Source organism: Bos mutus, chromosome 26 (genome assembly GCF_027580195.1).
Source record: "Bos mutus isolate GX-2022 chromosome 26, NWIPB_WYAK_1.1, whole genome shotgun sequence".
NCBI classification, from domain to species: domain Eukaryota; kingdom Metazoa; phylum Chordata; class Mammalia; order Artiodactyla; family Bovidae; genus Bos; species Bos mutus.
Genome location: NC_091642.1, coordinates 9,495,582 through 9,516,990, shown reverse-complemented (window position 1 = coordinate 9,516,990; position 21,409 = coordinate 9,495,582). Strand labels below are relative to the sequence as shown.

Below are 21,409 nucleotides of genomic sequence, written 5' to 3'. Positions count from 1 at the left end.
TGGGTTGCCATTTCCTTCTCCAGGGGATCTTCCTGACCCAGGGATTGAACCCGGATCTCCCACATTGCGAGCAGACGCTTTTACTGTCTGAGCCACCAGGGAAACTCAAAATGAACTAAAAAAGTGGGCAAGCGGTGGGCGTTCTTAGCAAATGAGGATGCGTCTAGTACTGATTTAGAACCCAAAACAAATTCCACACCACCCCCCCTCCAAGAAAGCTGGAGGTGCCCAGGATTGAACCCAGGACCTCATGCATGCTAAGCACACACTCTGCCACTAAGCTACATCCCCACTGGAAAAGCAGCCAACCCTACTGGCAGTTGGAGAAATGCATATTTTTAAAAAGATATTATTTTAAGCATTTCTAATCAGCATGGAATTTTGAAAGATTTAGTAAAATGCAGAGTTTTTAAGGTCAGGAAAATGGACATAGCGTTCTCCTGGTTGGTGTGTAGTTGCTAATGCTCCTTGAAAGACAATTGGGCTTGTGTTCCTTTAAATGGTCGAATGACTTCCATTATACAAACAGACTGTGTTTTATTTATGCATTCAACAATGAATGGACATTTGGGTTTTTAACCACTCTCTGTTACAAATAATGAAGCTATGAATATTCATGAATAATGTTCTGTGTGGCCATATTTTCATTTCCTTGGATAAATAGGTAGTAGAAAGTTGACTTATAAAGTACTTATAAAGTTTCCTTATAAAGTTTCCTTATAAAGTAAACTTGGATGGAACATGTTAGGAATCCGCTACATGTTTTCAACAAGGAGCTCTTCTGGGTTCTCATAACTGTAATACCTCACTATCAGAGCCATGTGGGTGTTGGTATAAACATAGAATAAATGCCAACATGTGCCTACCTTTCTCCCTTGTGGACACACCACACGCAGGCTGACATGTACTCTGGCTGCCCCACCAATTGTGACACGTGCACCTGGAGCAGACATGGGGCTGTTTACCTGCCTTTGCCCTGAGTGACACAGGAGGGCTCTTAAGACCAGGCAGCTGGGACGTCAGACTGGTCCTGCTTCTGCCACTGGTGCCCTGGAATGTGGGCAAGTCCCTTGGCCTCTCTGGGTCTCAGGTCCTCTCCTGTCCAAGGTGTTGTGAGGCTTATGCAAGTCACTGGAGGTGAACATGCTGAAGCTTAACCTCAGACAGGAGGGCTCCCAAATAAGAGTTCTGTGTGGCCATTGGTCTGTGTCACCTATTATCTAGGACCGCAGGAAGAGGAGAGGAAGAAAAGAAATTGGTCATTATTTCCCAGGGGATAAAGGCACAGAAAGTGTGTGACAAAGACACAGAGAAAGCAGCAGGCAGCCCGCTTCTCCTAGAGAACTGGGGACTCCCGCAGCCCTGCGGGGCTGGGCTCCAGGGGAGGAGGAGGTCAGGTGTCAGCTGCTGTGTGTATATAGCCCCAGGCCTCCGGGGCCGGGCTCAGTGCTGAGGCTGGTGCCAGGCTGTGAAGATGAAGCTGTCCAGCGTCATCCCTTGGGCCTTGCTGCTCAGCACAGGTAAGCCTGGCCCCCAGCCCCTTGACCCTGGGGCCTCTCTGCTTCCTGTTCAACCTAGAGAGTCTGTGCAGTTTACTTGTTGCCCAAGAAGAGGGTCTGCAAGCTGCCCTCCTCCAAGGAGATGCCACCCTTAGCCTGGCCTGGAGGAGGAGTGTCCAGCAGGATGGTCATGACCCACGGCTGAGTATACAGTGATTTTAAAACATTTTCTGGGCTGTCCATCCTTGTTCTGGTATGCATTCCCTGGGACCCCTCTGCTTTAGCCAATGTCCCCTGGGATGCCCTGTGGGACAGCCAGCCCTCAGCCCAGACCTGGAGGAGGTGAACCAGACGTGGTCAGCTTTGCAGGGGTCTTGGAAGTGTGATGGTGTGAGTGTTGTAGGTGGGACCCTGGCTGGACCTGATTGGATGGTGGCATCCAAGGGGAAGTGGGGGCCCCTGCAGAAGCCCCAGGACAGGTGGGCTGCTCTGCCTCTGCCCCCGGGATGGAGACGTGGCAGCAACACAAGCTCTGGGATGACCGGCAGGAGCAGCAGCTCCCAGCAAGGCTGAGGATGTCCTACGAGGGGAGTGGGGATGGGGGTGGGGGGAGTCTTAGCCCTGCAGGGGGGCTGTGTACTGGGCCTGCACTGAACATGGAGGGACCCACGAAGATTCTTGGTGCTGGAGGGAAAGAAGAGATGGCCGTGCCTTCAGGGAAGCCTGTCTCCTTCCTCCTTGCTCTTTCTGTCTCCTTCCTCCTCGCTCTCTCTGTCTCCTTCCTCCTCGCTCTCTGTGGGTCTTACTCTGTCCCGCCCCCTTCTCTGTGCTTTTCTGCTCCAGCTCCTCTTTCATCGACCCACACTCTCCTCCCCTGCTCCTCTGCAGGCTACTGTGCTCATGACCAGGAGCCGAGTGGACAGCTTGGGCTTGTGCTGTCAGTGTGTGGGCACAGATCCTTCTCAGCATTTATCCCTGTCTCCTGTGATCAGGACCTTCCCATCTCCCTGGTCTGGGGCTGTGGGGGGTGGGGAAGGGGAGCCCTGCTCCTGGGACACTTTGTGGGCAGCTTATAGGTAGAAACAGGTCCATCAGAGCCCTTCCTGCATCTGCTGTTTCTCAAGAGCCATCAGTTCAAATCAACAGATCAGGATGGCATGTTTTGGGGTGACGTGTCCTGAACTCCTCCAAGGGGCTGCTTGTTCCCCTGCTTCAAAGCCAGGACCTTAGATTCTAGATCAGAGGAGGTCACTGTATGTGCAGGTCCGTGGTGGGAAGTTGTGTGATTCTGCCCTTGAGATCTGCTTTCAGAGAAACCTCGATTTGTATTTTCCAGAGCAGACTAGACGGACGCTCCAGGGTGGGGAGGTTTCCTTTGTGGCCCCCAACCCTGTGCCACTTCGGTACTCAGGACGGGCAGCTGGAGATGGACCCCAGTGTCCTGGTTGACATCTATGGTCACATAGCTTCCAGAGCGCTTGTTGATTTCAATCTACTGAGGAAAGCAGTGTCTATGGGAAAGGAATGTGGTGGGAGGTTGCCAGTGGCAGGGAGCATAGTGGACAGCCTCTCTGGGATGGGCACCGAGCTGTGTGCACGTGAACTGTCCTCTGGAACCAAGGAGGCTGTTACTATTAAATTTCCAGTTTACAGGTGCATGGACTGAGGTTTGTGAGAATAAATACCTTGTCTAAAGCCACCCAGCTCTCACCCGAGGCGCACTGGGCCCCAGTCTGTTTCCTGAGCTGGCTGTGCCCACTTGTCACGCCCTGAGGATAAACTACAAGCCACAACACCAGAGGAAACAGTGATTGCTGTCAGGTCACTGCCTCAGTTCCCTGATATGGTGAAACTTGCATAAATTAAGAATTCTTATTTCTTCTCAGCTGAGATTTTTATTCCATGTATTTACACCAAAAGCAAATTCATCATTGGTCTCATTGAAGAATTACAAAAAATACTCAAGTTATTTTTGAGTGCCCCTCTGTTCTGTTTGGCCCGGGACTGAGAGGTTTCCTAGGAAACAGCAGGTTCAACCTGCTGAGCAGAAACTCCCAGGTTAACTGGAGAAGCCACTCAGCCTCCTGAGAGCTGACTTGTCTGACTGTGGCTCCAGAACCAGAACATTCATTTTCACTGAGTGGGCCTGAGAAACAGACAGTCACAGCTGAATAAGCGAGTCCTGATGGCTGAGCGCCAGACTTCCTTCCTGCTCTGTCCCTGCAGGACCCAGCTCTTCCGAGGATGAGGGCAGCCAAGTATTGTGTGCCCAGCACGATCCCTGGAAACACAGCCCCTCCTCACAGGGTGCTCACTGTATGTGCTATATAGCCTTGACACTTCAGTAACTTCCAGCTTTTCATTTGTTGTTCTCTTTTGATGTCTTTCCAGCCACAGTGGATTCAATGGACTGGCTCCCCCGTAAGTACCGTCTTAATGCTTTACCACTTTATGCTCCTCACGGGGAGCAGTGCTTTAGGGCTTCAGTTCAGATGCCTGTCCTGGAAACACTGGTGTCGTTTACCTTTTGGTTAAAGGAACTTGGCGTTTCCGGAGCTGACCGTCAGCCTTGGTCTTAAAAATCCCTGGGGTCCCATAACCTGACCTCCTACGACTCCCACCTTGTTCCTTCTCCCTCCCCTCCTCACCTCCACAACCCAGGAGCTTCCCCTGCCCTCCTGCCTGCACAGCCTCATGAGGCAGGAATGGGACCACCTCTCCACAGCGCAGGTGTCCCAGGACTATGGAGCCACCTTCAGTGGCTGGAGCCTGGAGGGCTGAGGGGCATCACCATGTCCAATGTCAGATATGAGAGCCTCCAGGCAGAGGGTGCTTTGGCATCAGGGGGGTGCTGGGCAAAGAGAAAGCTTGCCCCCTGATGTGGGGGCTGATAGATGATTGAGTGACTGATGATTGATCAATCGATGATTGACTGATTTCCTTAGTGATTTTCAGGTCCAGGTAAAACTTGAACTCATTTGATCAAAACACCAATGACGAAAGTGCTATTTTATCTTCACTTTGCAAACAATGGGCTTCTCTGGCGGTTCAGCTGGTAAAGAATATGCCTGTAATGTGGGATACCTGGGTTGATTCCTAGGTTGGGAAGAGCCCCTGGAGAAGGGAACAGCTACCCACTCCAGTATTCTGGCCTGGAGAATTCCATGGACTGTATAGCCCATGGGGTCGCAAAGAGTCGGACACGTCTGAGCGACTTGCACTTTCACTTGACAAACAATGTTTTGCTGACAAGGTGTTAAACTCTTATATTTTTCAGGGATCAAAACAAACTGCAGTAAAGGGTATGGATCTCTTTAAAATTCTGAAAAGAGTAAAACCTTGAAAACCACATTTTCCTGGATGCTCAGACTGCATGGTGGATGTCTGTTTGTGATTGGGGAGTGGGAGTCAGGACCACCTGCAGTGGGGTGGGCGAGGGGTGGCACAGAGCCCAGCAGCCTGGTGCACCTTCTGGGAGACTGGAATCCTTTCTTCTGTTATAGGGAATACTAACTGTGGGGGAATCCTCAAAGAGGAGTCTGGAGTGATCGCCACCTATTACGGACCGAAAACAAACTGTGTCTGGACTATCCAGATGCCACCAGAGTACCATGTTAGGGTGTCTATCCAATATCTCCAGTAAGTACTCAGTTGAGTGTTCTTTGCTGATGGTGTGGTTTTATGGGAAGGTGTCCCTCTTTGCCCCTTCCCGTTCCCCCTGCACCACCAAGCACACACATCCAGACACATCATGACTCCAGCTCACTCCTGCTGATGACCCTGCATGGCCCCCTGCCCTCTGCATAGAGCTGACCCTCCTTGCATGGCTTTCAGATCCCTCCAGGGGACCCCGACCTCCCCTCCCTTCTAACCTCTTCTCCCCTCTGTCCCCTCTCTGAGCTGAGCCAGCACACACTGAGCTGTGGACCCATCATACTGTTGGGCAGCTCTAAGCCTTTGCTCACACTGTCCCCTCTGCCTGAAAGGCACCTTCCACCTCTCCCAGACTCACCACCTGCTGCTTAGGGTCCTCATTTCCTAGTTCACGAGTTCACTGGAAGAACTTTTCCATCACACATGAAACCCCTGCTCTGACTCTGTCCACAGCTGGGCAGATATTTCTCGGATTTGTGCTCCATATATTACCTGCTTTGGGAAGATCCCCTGGAGAAGGGACTGGCATCCCATTTCAATATTCTTGCCTGGAGAATCCCACGGATAGAGGAGCCTGATGGGCCACAGTCCATAGGGTCTCAAAGAGTTGAGTGACATGACTGAGCGATGATGCACGCACCATTCCTGCCCATGTCTGAGTTTGTGCCTACAAGAAAGGGAGTCTTATTTTTGGCGGTTAAGAAATGTTTTCTAACTAGTGACTGAGTGGATGAATGAAAGACTGAATGAACAATTAAAAGACAGGATGAATAATACTGCAACAGAAAGCACTGTCAAGGTAGCAATAAGTTGTAGCACTTCTATAGAAGGTTACTCTTCACAGATATTAACACAGGGGCCACATTGCCACCAATTGCAGACCAAGTGATGTATCGTCCACAGTGGTGGCTGAGACAGGTGATGTTATCTTGTGACTGAGGGCCCTGTCCCTCCAGACCTTCCACAGGGTCAGGTCTCCACTAGATGGAGGAGCTGCTCTGTGTGAGGACAACCTGGCAATGCCTGCCTCACAGCAGGGCTCAGACCATCTACCGAAACCACACACCAGGGCTGAAGGAAGCAGGCGTTTCCTACATCACCATTTCTGTTAGGATCAGAGGGGTAGATTATTCTTAAAATTTTCATTATTGTTCCTTTGACCCTCTTCAGGCCAGTTTTGTATATGACTGTCCTTGGGACCGGGAAGAATCAGTCTGTCCAAGAGTGAGCTAGTACAGAGGGAGCTGAGTGTGTGTCCTCGTGAGATGTCCCTTCCGTGTCTCGTTTTAGCCCAGAGAGGCTCCAACCTCGCTCCTGGCTGGGACACACGCTGGTGGCTGAGAGAGGAAGACAGGGTGGGGTGAGGTCTGATGGGCAGCAGGAGGAGACAGAGACCTCAGCAGGAGTGTGACACCCCGAGTGTGCACTTTGCCCACAGCAGGGAGAGCTGGACACCCCTCTCGCCTCTGTAGATCCTGGAGGCTAATAGGGGGTCCTGGGTTCCTTGTGCCAGGGGTGCAGAAGGTGAAGCAGGAGTGGCATCACACACGCATGTCTGGGCCTCAACTGACTCCGTTCTTGTTGCCCAAGGAAACAGTCCTCAGGGTTGACTGTACTATTCCCTCCAGTGGCTCCTGATCCCAGAGTCCTGGGTGGGCTTCCCTGAGCCCCATCAGTGGGGCTGCTCAGGAGGCAAGGAGTCACCTGCAGCCCTGGTGTGGGGAGGGTCCTGGGTGACCACCATCCCCTCCTCCAGAAGGGTGAGTCTCCTTCCCTGTGGGCACCATGCCTGGGAAGTCTGGTGAGCAAAGCTCTGTGATTGCATTGGGTCTAGACTGGGGAGGCTGCCTGCCGGAGGGACCATGATTCCAAAGGCTGATGCCTGCCCTTCTTTCTGCTCCAACAGACTCAACTGTAATAAAGAGTCTCTGGAGATTATAGATGGGCTGCCAGGATCTCCTGTCTTAGGGAAGATTTGTGAAGGTTCACTCATGGATTATAGATCTTCTGGCAGTATCATGACTGTCAAGTACATCAGAGAGCCTGAGCACCCAGCTTCTTTCTATGAAGTGTTATACTTTCAGGATCCACAAGGTAGGTAAAAGGAGGCAGGCACCTGCTGATAAGTCCTCCTTCTCTGTGCATGGTACAGGGAAGTTGGGCGTGTGGTATTTATATGATTGTTGAAATAAACTCCATTGTCAGCAGATGAGCCAGAGGCAGTGTGACCTAGTGAAGTGAAGTGAAAGTGAAAGTCGCTCAGTCATGTCTGACTCTTGCGACCCCATAGACAGTAGCCTGCCAGGCTCCTCTGTCCATGGGATTCTCCAGGCAAGAACACTGGAGTGGGTAGCCATTTCCTTCTCCAGAAAGATCCACCAGTTCTATGACAGCCTTTCTGCATCCACAGATCTTGCAGTTGTGAAGATCTGACATGAAAATTCTTTTACAAGTTTTATTTTACATCTAAACAAGATGATCATTTCCTCTCAAATATAAAATTTCCCTTCCTGATCATATTAAAATCCTTTAGGCATATATCTGGAGAAGGCAATGGCAACCCACTCCAGTACTCTTGCCTGGAAAATCCCATGGATGGAGGAACCTGATAGGCTGCAGTCCATGGGGTTGTGAAGAGTCAGACACGACTGATCGACTTCACTTTCACTTTCATGCATTGGAGAAGAAAATGGCAACCCGCTCCAGTGTTCTTGCCTGGAGAATCCCAGGGACGGCAGAGCCTGGTGGGCTGCCATCTATGGGGTCACACAGAGTCGGACACGACTGAAGCGACTTAGCAGCAGCAGCAGGCATATATCAGTCAGTTCAGTTCAGTCACTCAGTCATGTCCGACTCTGCGACCCCATGGACTGCAGCATGCCAGGCCTCCCTGTCTATCACCAATGCCCGGAATTTACTCAAACTCATGTCCATTGAGTCAGTGATGCCATCTAGCCGTCCCATCCTCTGTCGTCCCCCTCTCCTCCCACCTTCAATCTTTCCCAGCATCAGTTAGTTCTTCGCATCAGGTGGCCTAAGTATTGGAGTTCAGCTTCAGCATCAGTCCTTCCAATGAACATTCAGGACTGATCTCCTTCAGGATGGACTGGTTGGATCTCCTTGCAGTCCAAGTGACTCTCAAGTTTTCTCCAACACCACAGTTCAAAAGCATCAACTTTTCTGCACTCAGTATTCTTCACAGTCCAACTCTCACATCCATACATGACCACTGGAAAAATCATAGCCTTGACTAGAAGGACCTTTGTTGGCAAAGTAAAGTCTCTGCTTTTCAATATGCTATCTAGGTTGGTCATAACTTTTCTTCCAAGGAGTAAGTGTCTTTTAATTTCATGGCTGCAGTCACCATCTGCAGTGATTTTTAAGCCCCCCCAAATAAAGTCTGTTTTCACTGTTTCCACTGTTTCCCCATATATTTGCCATGAAGTAATGGGACCAGATATATATGTAACCTAAAACAAACCAAGCACAGTCCCTCAAGAGTGTATTTTTTCCTCATTAATGATTGACTGCAATTTCACCCACATGTCAATTGGAAGAAAATGCTCCTTAAACTCTACTTAACCTGTTCTCCATCCCACAGCTTAGTGATCTCTGCTCAGACCTGAGTGGACAAGCGTTGCAAAAGAGAACAACATTCCTTGAAGACCCTCTGGAATCAGCTGCCCACAAGGAGAAGCATCTTCTGATCACCTGCTTTCAGCCTGTCACCTCCATCCTTTCCAGCCCCTGGTCTCCTAACTGCAGAAAGATTCCTTACTACTGAGCTTTAGATTGTTGCCAGTCTTGTGGTTAGTTCCTTCTCTTTATCATTATAATCATTTTGAATAATGTCTCTTTACCTGAGTCTGGATTTTGTTTTAGTTTGTGAGTCCTGGTGTCACAGGGTTGGAACCCCAGGTATCACTGAGAGTAGTTGAAACCCCTCCTGAAGGTCTTTATGCCCAGAGGGCTTCTCATTGGTCTGAGGTCTATCTCAGGACAAGAGCTCTGTCTATTTATGATTTTCCTCGCCTGCACAAGGAAACCCTCTACAGACATAGCCTTGAGACGCTGGCCCGGCTCCCTGCCAAGTTTCAAGCAATGTGCTTGAGGATATAGAATCTTTGGTGAGGATATGTTGAATGTCTTCTGATTCCCACCATCCAACTATCAATTATATTGCATCATAGTCCCTTTTAAAGGTCTGCAGAGAGTAAAAGATAAAGTTCACATGGTTTGCAGGCTCATCAAGTCGGGTGATGTTGCATTTTTTCAGACCAGGAGTTAGGAGGGTCAAAAACAGGGATGGCACAGCCCCTTATAAGCCTGGAGCTGCTTCCGTGTCCCTTTCTTCTGTTCAGAGAGGAGAGGGAGTGTGGGGGTCTTTTCATGAACTTGTGGGGAGAACCATCAACTCCCTCAGGCACAATAATCTGTGTGTGTGGACCATCCTGTTGAGGTCAACTCAGAAAGTCACGCTGGAATCTCCCTTCCTCGAGTGAGTTCTCTGAAGGTGATTTTTCTTTGTTGATATTGTAGATTTTAGTATCTTTTCCAGTTCCCCCCCCGTCATCCAGCATAGGCATCAAACCACAATCTGGTTCCATTTTTCACTTCCTGTTGAAAACCAGTCCATAGAGTTTACCCACCTTAGCAGAGTTTTATCAAATCCTTCTTCACCTGACCTTCCCTCCCTTCTAATGTCTTCTCCCCTCCGGCCCCTCTCAGGGCTGAGCCATCACACACTGAGCTTTGGATACTGCACACCTTTGAGCAACTCTGAGCCTTTGCTCACACTGTCCCCTTGGCCAGGAGTCCATCCTTCCAACCTTCCAGACACATCTGTCTGCTGCTCGGGGAGCCCCATGAAGCATATCGTGGTTCAGCTGAAGGGCTGACTCTACCATTGCATCTTTGTGCCTCTCTCACTTGCCTCATGTAGATCTCGATGAGATTTAAGTATACAGGGGCTGTTAGTCACTCGGGCATATTCGACTCTTGGCAATCCCACAAGTGGAGCCTGGGTCGCCTGCATTGCAGGCAGATTCTTTACCATCTGAGCCACCAGGGAAGTCAAGTATACAGTATCAGTTGCTTATTTATTCAGTGCGTACCATTGCAGCACTCGAAATTTAGGGTCCTACTAGTAATTCTTAAATGAATGAATGACTGATAAAGTCAGAGTTGTGTTTTCAACGTTCCAATGAGGCTCTACATTTCTCTCCAGGAAGTCTTCAGTGTTAACATGGGAGTCACGTTTCCCTCAATGGTAGGCTAAGCCAAACACAGACCAGAAAAGATGCTGAGACAGAAGATGTCATCTGTGTGAGGAAGGGTCTCTGTCCTTCCAGATTTGACATGGGGTCTAGACCTACACTAAGTTACTCTCATGTGCCCAAGGATGAAACGCCTTGCAAATGGCTGCAAAATGGGGTTTAGACTATTCAAACATTGCTTCTGTAAATTTGAAATAGTGTGGTCAAGAATCAAGACTGGGGTGCAAACTCAAGGAGGTGGGATTGACAACACACGCATTTCCCATGGTTTATGTAATTTCTCGAGGGTTCAGATGGTTAGATGGCTCTGAAAACTTCCCTGCATTGGCCCTTTGCCATTTTCAGAGATTTCGGGCTCTTCCTGTCCTTATCTCTGGGAAGGCTCTGTTTGGTTAAGGGTTAAACCTGTACAGAAGGTCCTGGTTCTTCCTGGACATGTCCCCTGCCTCCTGCTGGATTCCTTAGAGCCTCCAGCCTGTCTCTTGTGAGCAGGGCATGTGCTTGTGGCTAAGTGAGGATAAAGGAAGGGATCAGGAGTTAAGAGCAGAGAGGGCTTTGAAGGCCAGAGAGAGAAGCAGAAGGACCTCCTCAAGACTAGGATGGTGCTCCACAAGAATATGGACACAACTTGTGCCTCTGATCCTGCTCTTGGACGCAAGATTGGCTGCTGGAGCCGGCAGCCCCACCCCCAACCCCATCTGCCAGAGGAGTGGGGGGTCAGAAACCAAGGAGTGGCTACACACTCAGGTCAGAAGGAAAGCTCTGCTTCTGAGGACAGAACAATGAAAGGTTTTATTTTCTGCAGAAGCATTCATCCATCTCTGCGAGGCACTCGTCGATTGCTTCCTGGGAGTTCCTTCTCCAGGGCAGCACTGTTTAACCTCAGTTGGTGTATTATGTTGCTTTTCCCTAGCATCTACCTAGAGAAAAGAATTCCTGGGTAAACAGCTCATCATGAAGCCCCTTGATGATTCAAGGGTGTGGGGATGGCAGGCAGGTGACAAATGGAATGCTAGGGACCGGCTAGGGCATGGCTATTTGGAGCAGAGCCCCTCGGAGACTCCCCAGGCATTCGTGTACAGCCCAGAGTCCTAACACCTCCAGGGTGACCATGGGGTTGTCATAGGCCTGAGGGAGACTGACTGATGGTCTTGGGCGATGTTGCTATAATGACCTCTGGCTGTCACAGAAGGGGCCGTGGACATGTGGACAGAAAGCCTTTGGCCACACTGATGTGGGCAATGGCCATGCATCGGGGTGTCCCCAAATGCCATGGGTCAGAAAGATCATGATGACGTTGACAGTGACTCCTCAGAGGAATCATGCGAAACATCGGCCCAGAGTCTATTTCTCAAAGTTGCTTCAGCTTTGATTCCAGCTGGACACATCTGTGCTTTAGATCTAACCTTCCTTCTCTCTCACACAGATGCCCAGCCCCAGACCACACACTGTCCAGGTGAGAACCCAGCATCCCATCTCAGAATGTCCCTTCTCTCTCTGCCCTTCCCCCACTATATAAACCAGTCCATGAGTCCCTTCTGGACATATGGCTTATTCTACCACCGGCAATATCCACGCTCAATAGGGCTTCTTTTCAAGGATTTGCAAGGCCTTGCAGAGTTTACACTTGCTTTCTGTGTGTGTGTGTATGCTCAGCTGCTTCAGAAGTGTCTGACTTAGTATGATCCCATGGACTGTCTCTGCACTGGCAGGTGGATTCTTTCCCGCTGTACCAGCTGGGAAGCCAAAATGAGCATGGAAGTGGAAGTCGCTCAGTCGTGTCCGACTCTTTGCAACCCCTTGGACTAGAGAGTCCCTGGACTTTCCCAGGCCAGAATCCTGGAGTGGGTAGCCTTTCCATTCTCCAGGGGATCTTCCCAACCCAGGGATCGAACCCAGGTCTCCCTCATTGCAGGCAGATTCTTTACCAGCTGAGCCACCAGGGAAGCCCGAAAAAATATTAATATATATGACTGAATCACTCTGCTGTACACCTGAAATATTGTTAATCAACCCCATTACAATATAAAATAAAAATTTTTTTAATGAAAAGTTCTTTAAAAGTAAAAAAAAAGAAAGAAAAGAAAGAAAAAGACACCTGGGGCAGAGCTGCAGGAGTAAGAAGGACCAGCAGGCTGGGTTACCATGGAGATAAATAAAGCTTTAATAATGATGGGGAGCAACTTTGCACATGTACTCTTTCCAGGCATTCTCTTCTTCCAGACGGGTGGCCTGTGATGCGTAACTGGGGTAGATCCCCCGAGACAGAAAATCCTGATTCATTAGCATGAGGTCGCCAGGAAATTCTGACACGTGCAAAAGACTTCTGTTTGTTAAGCCAGTGATGGACCTTTCTGCTTTCTTTGCAGGGAAGAATGGTTTTAGATCTTTTGGATGGTACGTTATGCATTTTGGGGGTTCTTCTGACTTGAAAATGACGTTCATTTTAATTTCCTGTCTTTTGGAGGTTTTGCTCTCCGCCTCGCCTCTCCCCTTTTGACGCGCATCGTTGCCATCGTCGGCGTTGCCGTCATCCTGGCCTTCCCCAGCCCTGGCCCTTGCCATGGGGCCCAGGCCCCCTGAAGGCAGAAGCGATGAGCCCCTAAACCTTTCGATGTAGGGTAGCAGCTGCTTGCTCCGCAGGGCTCTCGCCAGCTGCATACGCTCTATGTGCTTGCTGACGTTCAGCCTCTCCCGCCGGGGCATCCTGAACTCCTCCGGGGACACGATCACCTTGGCCGTCCACATTTTCCCCAGGGACCCACAGGTGGCACAAGGAGGGGTGTGTTGCCTTCTACAGTCCACCGCCTGCTTGTAGTCTGCAGACAGCGTCTGTAGTTCCTTGAGCATTTTCCGTTCTTCCTCTTGCTTGTAAGTCAGAAACCTCCGGGCTGCGACGGTGTGAACGCCACCTAGACGCTGACAAGTGGGAAAAGGTGTGTGAGTTGATCAGTCGTGTCCGACTCTTTGCAACCCCATGGACTAGAGCCTGCCAGGCTCTGCTCCAGGCAAGAATACTGCAGTAGGTTGCCATCCCCTTCTCCAGGGCCAATGGGCAGGGGGCTGGGGGGTGAGTGGGGAGAGGTGGTGGTTAAAATCTCAAGGGGATTGATGTGTTCATTTGTTTGTTGGTTAGTTTTTTATAATCCACATGTGGGTGAATTTCTACAGTACTTGTATTTCTCAGTCTGATTTATTTCACTTAGTATGGGCTTCCCTGGTGGCTTAGAGGGTAAAGTGTCTGCCTGCAATGCAGGAGACCCAGGTTTGATCCCTGGGTCAGGAAGGTCTCCTGGAGAAGGAAATGGCAACCCACCCCAGTATTCTTGCCTGGAGAATCCCACGGACGGAGGAGCCCACCAGGCTGCAAAGAGCCAGACATGACTGAGCAACCTCACTTCACTTAGTTTGGTACATCAAGAGTTAGTAAAGGGGAGAAAACAAGAGTAGTGGTTACCAGAGAAGGAAGAGTGGGGAGGGGAAGGAAAAGAGGGTAAAGGAGATGAGCTGTAAGGTTATGGAGAAAACTGAATTTTGGTGGGGAACACATGTAGCACATAGAGAAATATGAAACCCAGTGTTGTACACAAGACGCTGATGTAATTGCTGAGTCTTGCTGCAGGTCACAGGTGTGAGGCCCTGTACCAAGGCCACAGAAGCAGAGCCCAGAACCAAAGCTAACTGAGCCCCTTTGTAACCTTACCAAAAGTCCCCTTGATCATCACTAACAAGCTTCCTGATTCCCAGTTAGGCAAAGACGCCCACTCCAGTAAACACCCTGTCACACTCCAATCACCTAACGCCAACCTTCCAGTAGGAACTGTCTTTGTCTTGAGGCTATAAAAATTGGCTATTAACTCATGAAAGTGGTCAACTCTCCCTGGCTTGTCAGGAGTTGTCAGCCTGTTGCCCTCGAAATGCCCACTTTATCTCTGCTATTTTTTTAAATAAAAGCACTCCTTTCTGCAGTACTCTGTGTCTGGAAATTCTTTTCCCACCTGCTCTCGGACTGCCTCAACAATAATGTCCTAAATCAATGTTACCTCAACAACAACAAAAACATAAAAATATAGCATTTACGATGGAAAATTTTTAAAAAGTTCTCAATGGGACAGGAGCAAAGGACACCCACAGAAAGAATTATCTAGTGGCTCCCTTGCCCTCCATCCGTGAGGGTGCCCGAGACCCTGTATAGTGAGAATGAGGGTAGATCTTTGGGAACAGATGAGCCTGGGTTCAAATCTGACTCTCCTTCTCACCTACTGTGAATCTGAGAGAATTGTATTGATCTTACAGGCCCCTGTGAGGTCTCCATGAGATAATATATATGAAAGCGACTAGTGCAAGATAAGGGCTCAAGAAGAGGCCGCTTCCGTGATTCGTTATCACTTGTAGTTACAGTCCTGCTTGGGACTTTGTAATAAGAGAGTATTTTGCTTTTGCTAGGCAAATATGGAAGCCACTAGTTAACTCAGCCAACTCTCCTCCACTGCTTGGGAGACTCACACCTGTGTTGCTGGTGGTTTTTGAAACTCTGACTCTCCTAGCCTAACTGCCTGGATTCCGTGGGGCCTCCCTGTATATAAATTTCACAGCACTTACTAGGATCTCTTTCTCCAAGGGGGAGTATTTCCCGAGGGCGATGCGTGGGTCTGACTTGTAGAACTTGGTCCATATCCTGGAAGGCAGAGAGGTGTATTAGAACTCAGAAATGGTCTTCCTAGTGTTGCCTTTTGGAGTGGGAAATCTCACAAAGGGTGATGCTCTGTGATCACGGTTTCTACAGCCACAGGGCGGGCTCTTCCATTTGGCTTCAAATCTGACATGGGTGGGAGGGAATGGACCAGAAGCACAGTTACACTCACCCCAGTGGTGAAGCAGGGCATACATCCCCTTGGGAGGACAGGGACTCTTTATTCAGGAAGGAATCGCTTATATTGAAAACGCGCACCGGTATTCCATTCTTATTTAACTTCCCCTCTGTAGTCATCCTCTCTTGGGCCCTTGAATCTCTAGCCCTCTGTTTTCCAATCTTCGGACAGCCATTCTCCCATTCTCTGATCATACTCTGGCTCCAGGCTAGGATGGGAGGTGTCAGTGCCTGGAGTTTCTTCCTAAGACAGCTTTAATGAGAACCCAAATGACAGTCACAAACATCTTGCATCATAACTGGCCTACGTGGCAGCTATTGTGAGGTCTGAGTTTAGGCATCAGAGGATCCCCTGGGGTGAAATGGACACACACTGCCATGGTCTCGGTATGTTGGAGTCCAGAGGAATAGAGTGGGCAGAGAAGTATAGCTGGGAGACGATCTGACCATGTCAATGCCACTTATAAGCCCATAAAGACTGCTCAGCTCTTTCTGGATGAACACTCATCACCTGAAATCTCTCCCTGGTATTGGCTTGCCTCTCCAATCTTAGCTCCAATCTTAGTTCCTCATGCTCCATCCATGAACTCTATCCATGGTTCTTGGAATCAGCTTCTAGACATACTCCCCTCTTGTCTCAAATACGCCTCTCTGCCTTGACAACTTGCTTATCTTTTAGGGCCCAGCTTATCTGGAAATATCTCTGAGAAATACTGTTAGTGCAAAAATCAAGGCACAAAAGTATATAAATTGTAGACAACCTTTTTATATTGAAAAGGAAAAAATAAGCATGTATACTTGCATTTGCATAAAGAAACACTAGAATAATACATGCAAAAAATGTCATAAATGGTTATCAGAGGTGGGTACCTGGCAGATATGGATAAGGTGGTAATGCGTCTTTTCATTGTGTACATTATTGTTTTGTACAGTATTGTTTAGAACCATGCGAGCCTATTACCTTTTGAAAAAAATGAGTTTAAAAAGTAAAGAAGCAGCTCATGGAAGACGATGTCTCTGACAAGTACTGGTCCTGAAGCTTTCCTTTGCTTCTACCAGAAAACACCCCTAAGTGGCGATATGTCCAGAGCTCATGCCCACAGCAGCCATCTGAAACACACCAATGCTCCTCTCACACACCCAGGCAATTTCAGTTCCCTAAAACAGCTGTGAACCTGGAAATCAGCAGCCAGTGCCGCAGAGCGGTATAGACAGTGCCTCTTGCCCTGTATGCATCGACTCACACATTTGTCCTACACACAGCCGTTTGCACAACCCACACAACACCTGGCATATTGCGTGCACAGCACAAATGTTTGTGGAACAACCAATGACTGGTACATGAGTATTCTACCAGTCATTGGTTGTTCCACAAACATTTGTGCTGTGCACACAATATGCCAGGTGTTGTGTGGGTTGTGCAAACGGCTGTGTGTAGGACAAATGTGTGAGTCGGTTCAATCCCTGGTCAGGGAACTAGATCCCACACTCTTACTAAGAATTTGCATGCCTCAACTAAAGATCCCACTTGCCACGGTGAAGACTGAAGACTGTGCCACAACTAAGACTTGGCACAGCCAAAAAAATAAATATTAAAAAAAAGATTATTATGGATCTCAGTTCAGATGGTAAAAATATCCACCTGCAATGCAGGAGACCTGGGTTCAACCCCTGGGTTGAGAAGATCCCCTACAGGAGGGCATGGCAACCCACTCCAGTATTCTTGCCTGGAGAATCCCTATGAACAGAGGAGCCTGGTAGGCTGCAGTCCAGAGGGTCGCAAAGGGTGGGACACGACTGAGTGACTAAGCATGGCACACATCAAAAAAATCAAGTCTTAGTCAAATTTCCAATAATACTCTCGGGATGTAATGTGATATTTTTTTAAAGACCATACAAAACTTATATAGAGTATGATCTGGGTGTGTCAATACAACAGTATTCAAGAAGAAAAAGGACTAGAAGGAAAAACACAGAGATACGAGCAGTGGACTGTGGACTAGTGGAGGATATTCTAGGACTGGCCATGGACCTGCAGCCTGGTCCCATCCAGGTATTGAGATGGAGTAGCTATGGCCTTGTCTCAGCAGGTTCAAGTAGAAAAAGGTGGCACAGCTCCTCCAGGCATCAGAAAGTCAGTGATAAAGGGCACCCCGCCATGCTGCCCAGAAGTGATGTCACCATGACTACGGTAGGTTTGGGGTGGGAACTGGAAAAAGAGAGAAATTTATTTTAAGAAATTAGCTTACATGATTGTAGAGGCTGGAAGGTCCAAAATCTGCTGGTGTGGTCCAGCAGGCTGAAGACTCTGGGAGAGCCCGTGTAGAGGTTCAAGACCACTGGGAGAATTGCCTCTTATTCAAGGAATGTAAGTCTTCAGTCTATTCATGCCTTCAGCTGATTGGATGAGGCCCACCCACATTATGGAGCAAAAGGCAATCTGCTTTACTCAAAGTTTGCTGATTTAAATATCAATCTCATCCAAAAACACCCTCACATAAATATCCAGAATAATGGATCAGACCAAAGCATGACTGGGCATACATGTGTGCTAAGTTGCTTCTGTCGTGTCTAAATCTTTGCGACCCTATGGACTATAGGCTCCTCTGTCCATGGGATTCTCCAGGCAAGACTACTGAAGTGGGTAGCCATGCCCTCCTCCAGGGGATCTTTCTGACCCAGGGATCTAACCATGGTCTCCTGTGTTGGCTGGCAGGCAGTTTCTTTACCACTAGCGCCACCTGGGAAGCCCTGGCTGGCACTATGACCCAACCAAGCCAACACATGAAAGTAACTCTCAAATCTACTTCTAAGTATTAGGTTTTAATGATTTGCTTAATTTTTAAATAGCTTTTTAATATCAGGGTTTTCATTTTTGTGCATAGTTTTGCCCATATTTGAGCTTCCTATTAATAGATTCATACAGTATGAATTCTTTCACACCTGCATTTCCCCTCAGCATTGTATTTTCCAGGCTCTGCTGTTATGCTTGTAGTTCAATCATTTTCATTGTTATTTAGCATGATCGTCTTATTTATTAAACAGTCTTCTGTTGCTTACATTTGGATTTTTTTACTTTGGGGAGCATGATTGTACAGGTTTCCTTGCAGTTACTCTGTTGGGTGCATACCTAAGAGTGAAATTGGTAAGCCCTCAGATATGTGTTGGAGAAGGCAATGGCACCTCACTCCAGTCAGTACTCTTGCCTGGAAAATCCCATGGACGGAGGAGCCTGGAAGGCTGCAGTCCATGTGGTCGCTAAGAGTTGGACATGACTGAGCAACTTCACTTTCACTTTTCACTTTCATGCATTGGAGAAGGAAATGGCAACCCACTCCAGTATTCTTGCCTAGAGAATCCCAGAGATGGGGGAGCCTGGTGGGCTGCCGTCTATGGGGTCGCACAGAGTCAGACATGACTGAAGTGACTTAGCAGCAGCAGCAGGGTATGTGTAACTTCAGTTCTCAGCTCTGTTCAAAAATGTCTTTATAATTCACCCTCCCACCGATAAGGTATGAGAATTCCTTCTTGCCAACACTAGTGGGTATGTTGTGATACGTCATTGTGGCTTTAATTTATACTTTTATGATTACAAATGAAGTCAAATACTTTTTCTATTGCCCATTGAGATTACCCTTAGTGAAATGTCTATTCAGGACTTTTGTCCATTTTTTCTAGTAATTGCTTTTCTTATTGATATGTAAAACTTCTTTACATATTCTTTTTATAAGCCTATTGCCAGTAAAATATATTGCAAATATCTGCTCCTACTCTTGACTAGCCTCTCCCCTTTCTTAAAGATGCCTTTTGGGGGTGAGAAGAGTTGGGCGATTGGGATTGACATATATGCACTATTTATACTATGTATAAAATAGATAACTGATGAGAATCTAGTGTATAGCACAGGGAACTCTACTCAAAGCTCTATGGCAACCTAAATGGGAAGGAAATCCGAAAAAGAGTGGATACATGTACATGTGTAACTGACTCACTTCTCTGTACAGCAGAAACTAACACAACACTAAAGCAACTATACTCCACCAAAAAGTAATTTTAAAAATATACACACTACTGTATATAGGACAGATGACCAACAAGGACCTACTGCACAGCACAGGGAAGCCTACTCGGTATTCTGTAATAGCATATATGGGAAAAGAATCTGGAAAAGAATGGATATATGTATATGGATAACTGAACCGTTCTGCTGTACATCTAAAATTAATGCAGCATTCTAAACCAAATATACTCCAATACAAAATTAAGTTTAAAAAGACTTCCTTTATTCCAGCTGCACTCCAATTTATGAGCCTTTTCCTGAATGGTTATTGCTTTACATGGCTTGTTTAAGAAAGCATTTCCTGACCTAGGTAGGAATGATAATCTATATGCATACTGCATATATATTGATGATTTCTCATATGATTCTCTAAAAATTTCTCTTCTTTTGAACTTCTTAACTTCCTACCTTTTTTCTTTAAGTACATTTTCCAACTTAATATTATAATGACTATCAAGGAGTGCTCGTACATGTGTGTGTTTGCGTGTGTGTGTATGCAGGTCATACACAAAAAGTCTAAGATTCTCTTCCCCTGCTAGCCACATCTGTCCCTGCAGTCACCTCCTGGGCTCTGGCGCCCTCTGGTGGATTTTGCCACTCAGTGACAGCTGGCTCTGCAAAGACCCGCCAGCCACTCCAGCTCTCCAGGGCTAAGATTCCCTACAGACATGGCCCTCTTGGTTTATAAGAATGGTGCTCTTTTCTAACATTGCGCTATATTCAGACTTTATATGAGACGCTGTGTGCTTTAGAATCATAGTTCCCTTTACAAACCCATTGGCTCTTGGCAGACCAGCCTCTTAGAAAGGTCTTCTAGGCCAGTGATTCTCCAAAATTTATGTGTATATAAACCCCCTGGCAAGTGTTACTCACTCAGTCGTGTCCAGCTCTTTGCAACTCTATGGACTGTAGCCCACCGGCCTCCTCTGTCCATGGGATTCTCCAGGCAAGAATCCTAGAGTGGGTTGTCATGTCCTTCTCCAGGGGATCTTCCCAACCCAGGGATCGAACCCAGGTCTCCCACATTGCAGGCAGATTCTTTACCATTTGAGCTACCTGGGAAGTCCATATAAAGCTCCTAGAGATCTTATTAAAATGAAGTCACTGACACATAGAAAACACTTAATAAATATCTGTGAAAGAAAAAAGCTTAGCTAAAATAGTGCTGTAAAGTGAAGCAGGGAGCTCTGGGCCATAGAGTGGCTTGATGTCCTTCTGTGGGCTGAGGCATAAAAGGAGGGGCCGCAGGTTGAGTGAAAATAGCCCTCAGCTCCGGACAGTATGCATCTCTAGGGCTTGTTTCTGGTTGAATCACTTAGGTGAGGCCACACCACTGTGTACAGGAAGTGGAGGCATCTTCCTGAAAGCATCAGGGGTGAGCCCAGTCCTCTGGCAAGAAACGGGTTCATGGAAGGGCTTTAAACTAAAAGAATTACTGCCACTCTCCAGCTCTTACTGTCCTGCATCTAGATCCTGGAAAGGTCTAACCACTCTTGCCGGTGGCCCTGGTGGTGAGGAAAAGGTGGCCTCTACCACAGGGAGCCAGCTCGGAGCAAAGTCAGGAGCCAGACTGGGAGCCCCATCGTGGCGGTCAGAGATAAGCTGAACCTCGTGGTTCCATGTGCTTTCCTGATTATGTCTGCTTCCCTGAAGAGCGAGCCAGAGCTCCGACTGCTCCAGTCTGGTCTCGGTCTAGGGTTACACTGGGGCTGCGGGGAGGGGTGGTGGGGCAGGAGTGTGGACTGTGCTTCAGAGGCCAGGACCCTGGGATCAGCAGTGGTTAGTAAGACCCCTCTCAAGGGGAAGTGGAGATCCAGAGAGGAGCACTTAGGGGTGGTCCCTGAGATCCACACTCTCCATCCTGGCCAGTCCCTCCCCTGTCCACCTTGGGGAAATCTGGGCTGGATCTGATCTGTCTGTAGATGAAGTGACACATGCCCTAAGGACCCATCAGGAGGGCAGAAGGGCTGGGCACTCCACACAGAGGAAAGAGCAAAGACAGAGAGAGCCTGTGAGTTCATGGAACTGTTGGCAGAAAAGGGCGTTTGGG

At 48.2% G+C, this 21,409-nt stretch overlaps 2 protein-coding genes across 2 annotated transcripts; one reads left to right on the top strand and one right to left on the bottom strand.

The window, feature by feature from the left end:
• The first annotated feature begins 1,091 nt into the window (after positions 1 to 1,091).
• On the top strand, positions 1,092 to 9,017 carry SPADH (spermadhesin family member). Its single transcript, XM_005895090.3, has 5 exons — positions 1,092 to 1,520; positions 3,891 to 3,920; positions 5,003 to 5,138; positions 7,060 to 7,247; positions 8,755 to 9,017. The coding sequence occupies exons 1-5, from the start codon at positions 1,475 to 1,477 to the stop codon at positions 8,757 to 8,759; spliced, it is 405 nt and encodes a 134-aa protein (XP_005895152.1). The 5' UTR covers positions 1,092 to 1,474; the 3' UTR covers positions 8,760 to 9,017.
• A 151-nt stretch (positions 9,018 to 9,168) lies between these two features.
• C26H10orf120 (chromosome 26 C10orf120 homolog) lies at positions 9,169 to 15,494 on the bottom strand. Its single transcript, XM_005895089.2, has 3 exons — positions 15,295 to 15,494; positions 15,032 to 15,107; positions 9,169 to 13,348 (listed from the first exon to the last, which is right to left on the bottom strand). Exons 1-3 carry the CDS (start codon positions 15,492 to 15,494, stop codon positions 12,593 to 12,595), a joined length of 1,032 nt encoding a protein of 343 aa, XP_005895151.2. The 3' UTR covers positions 9,169 to 12,592.
• Positions 15,495 to 21,409: the final 5,915 nt, after the last annotated feature.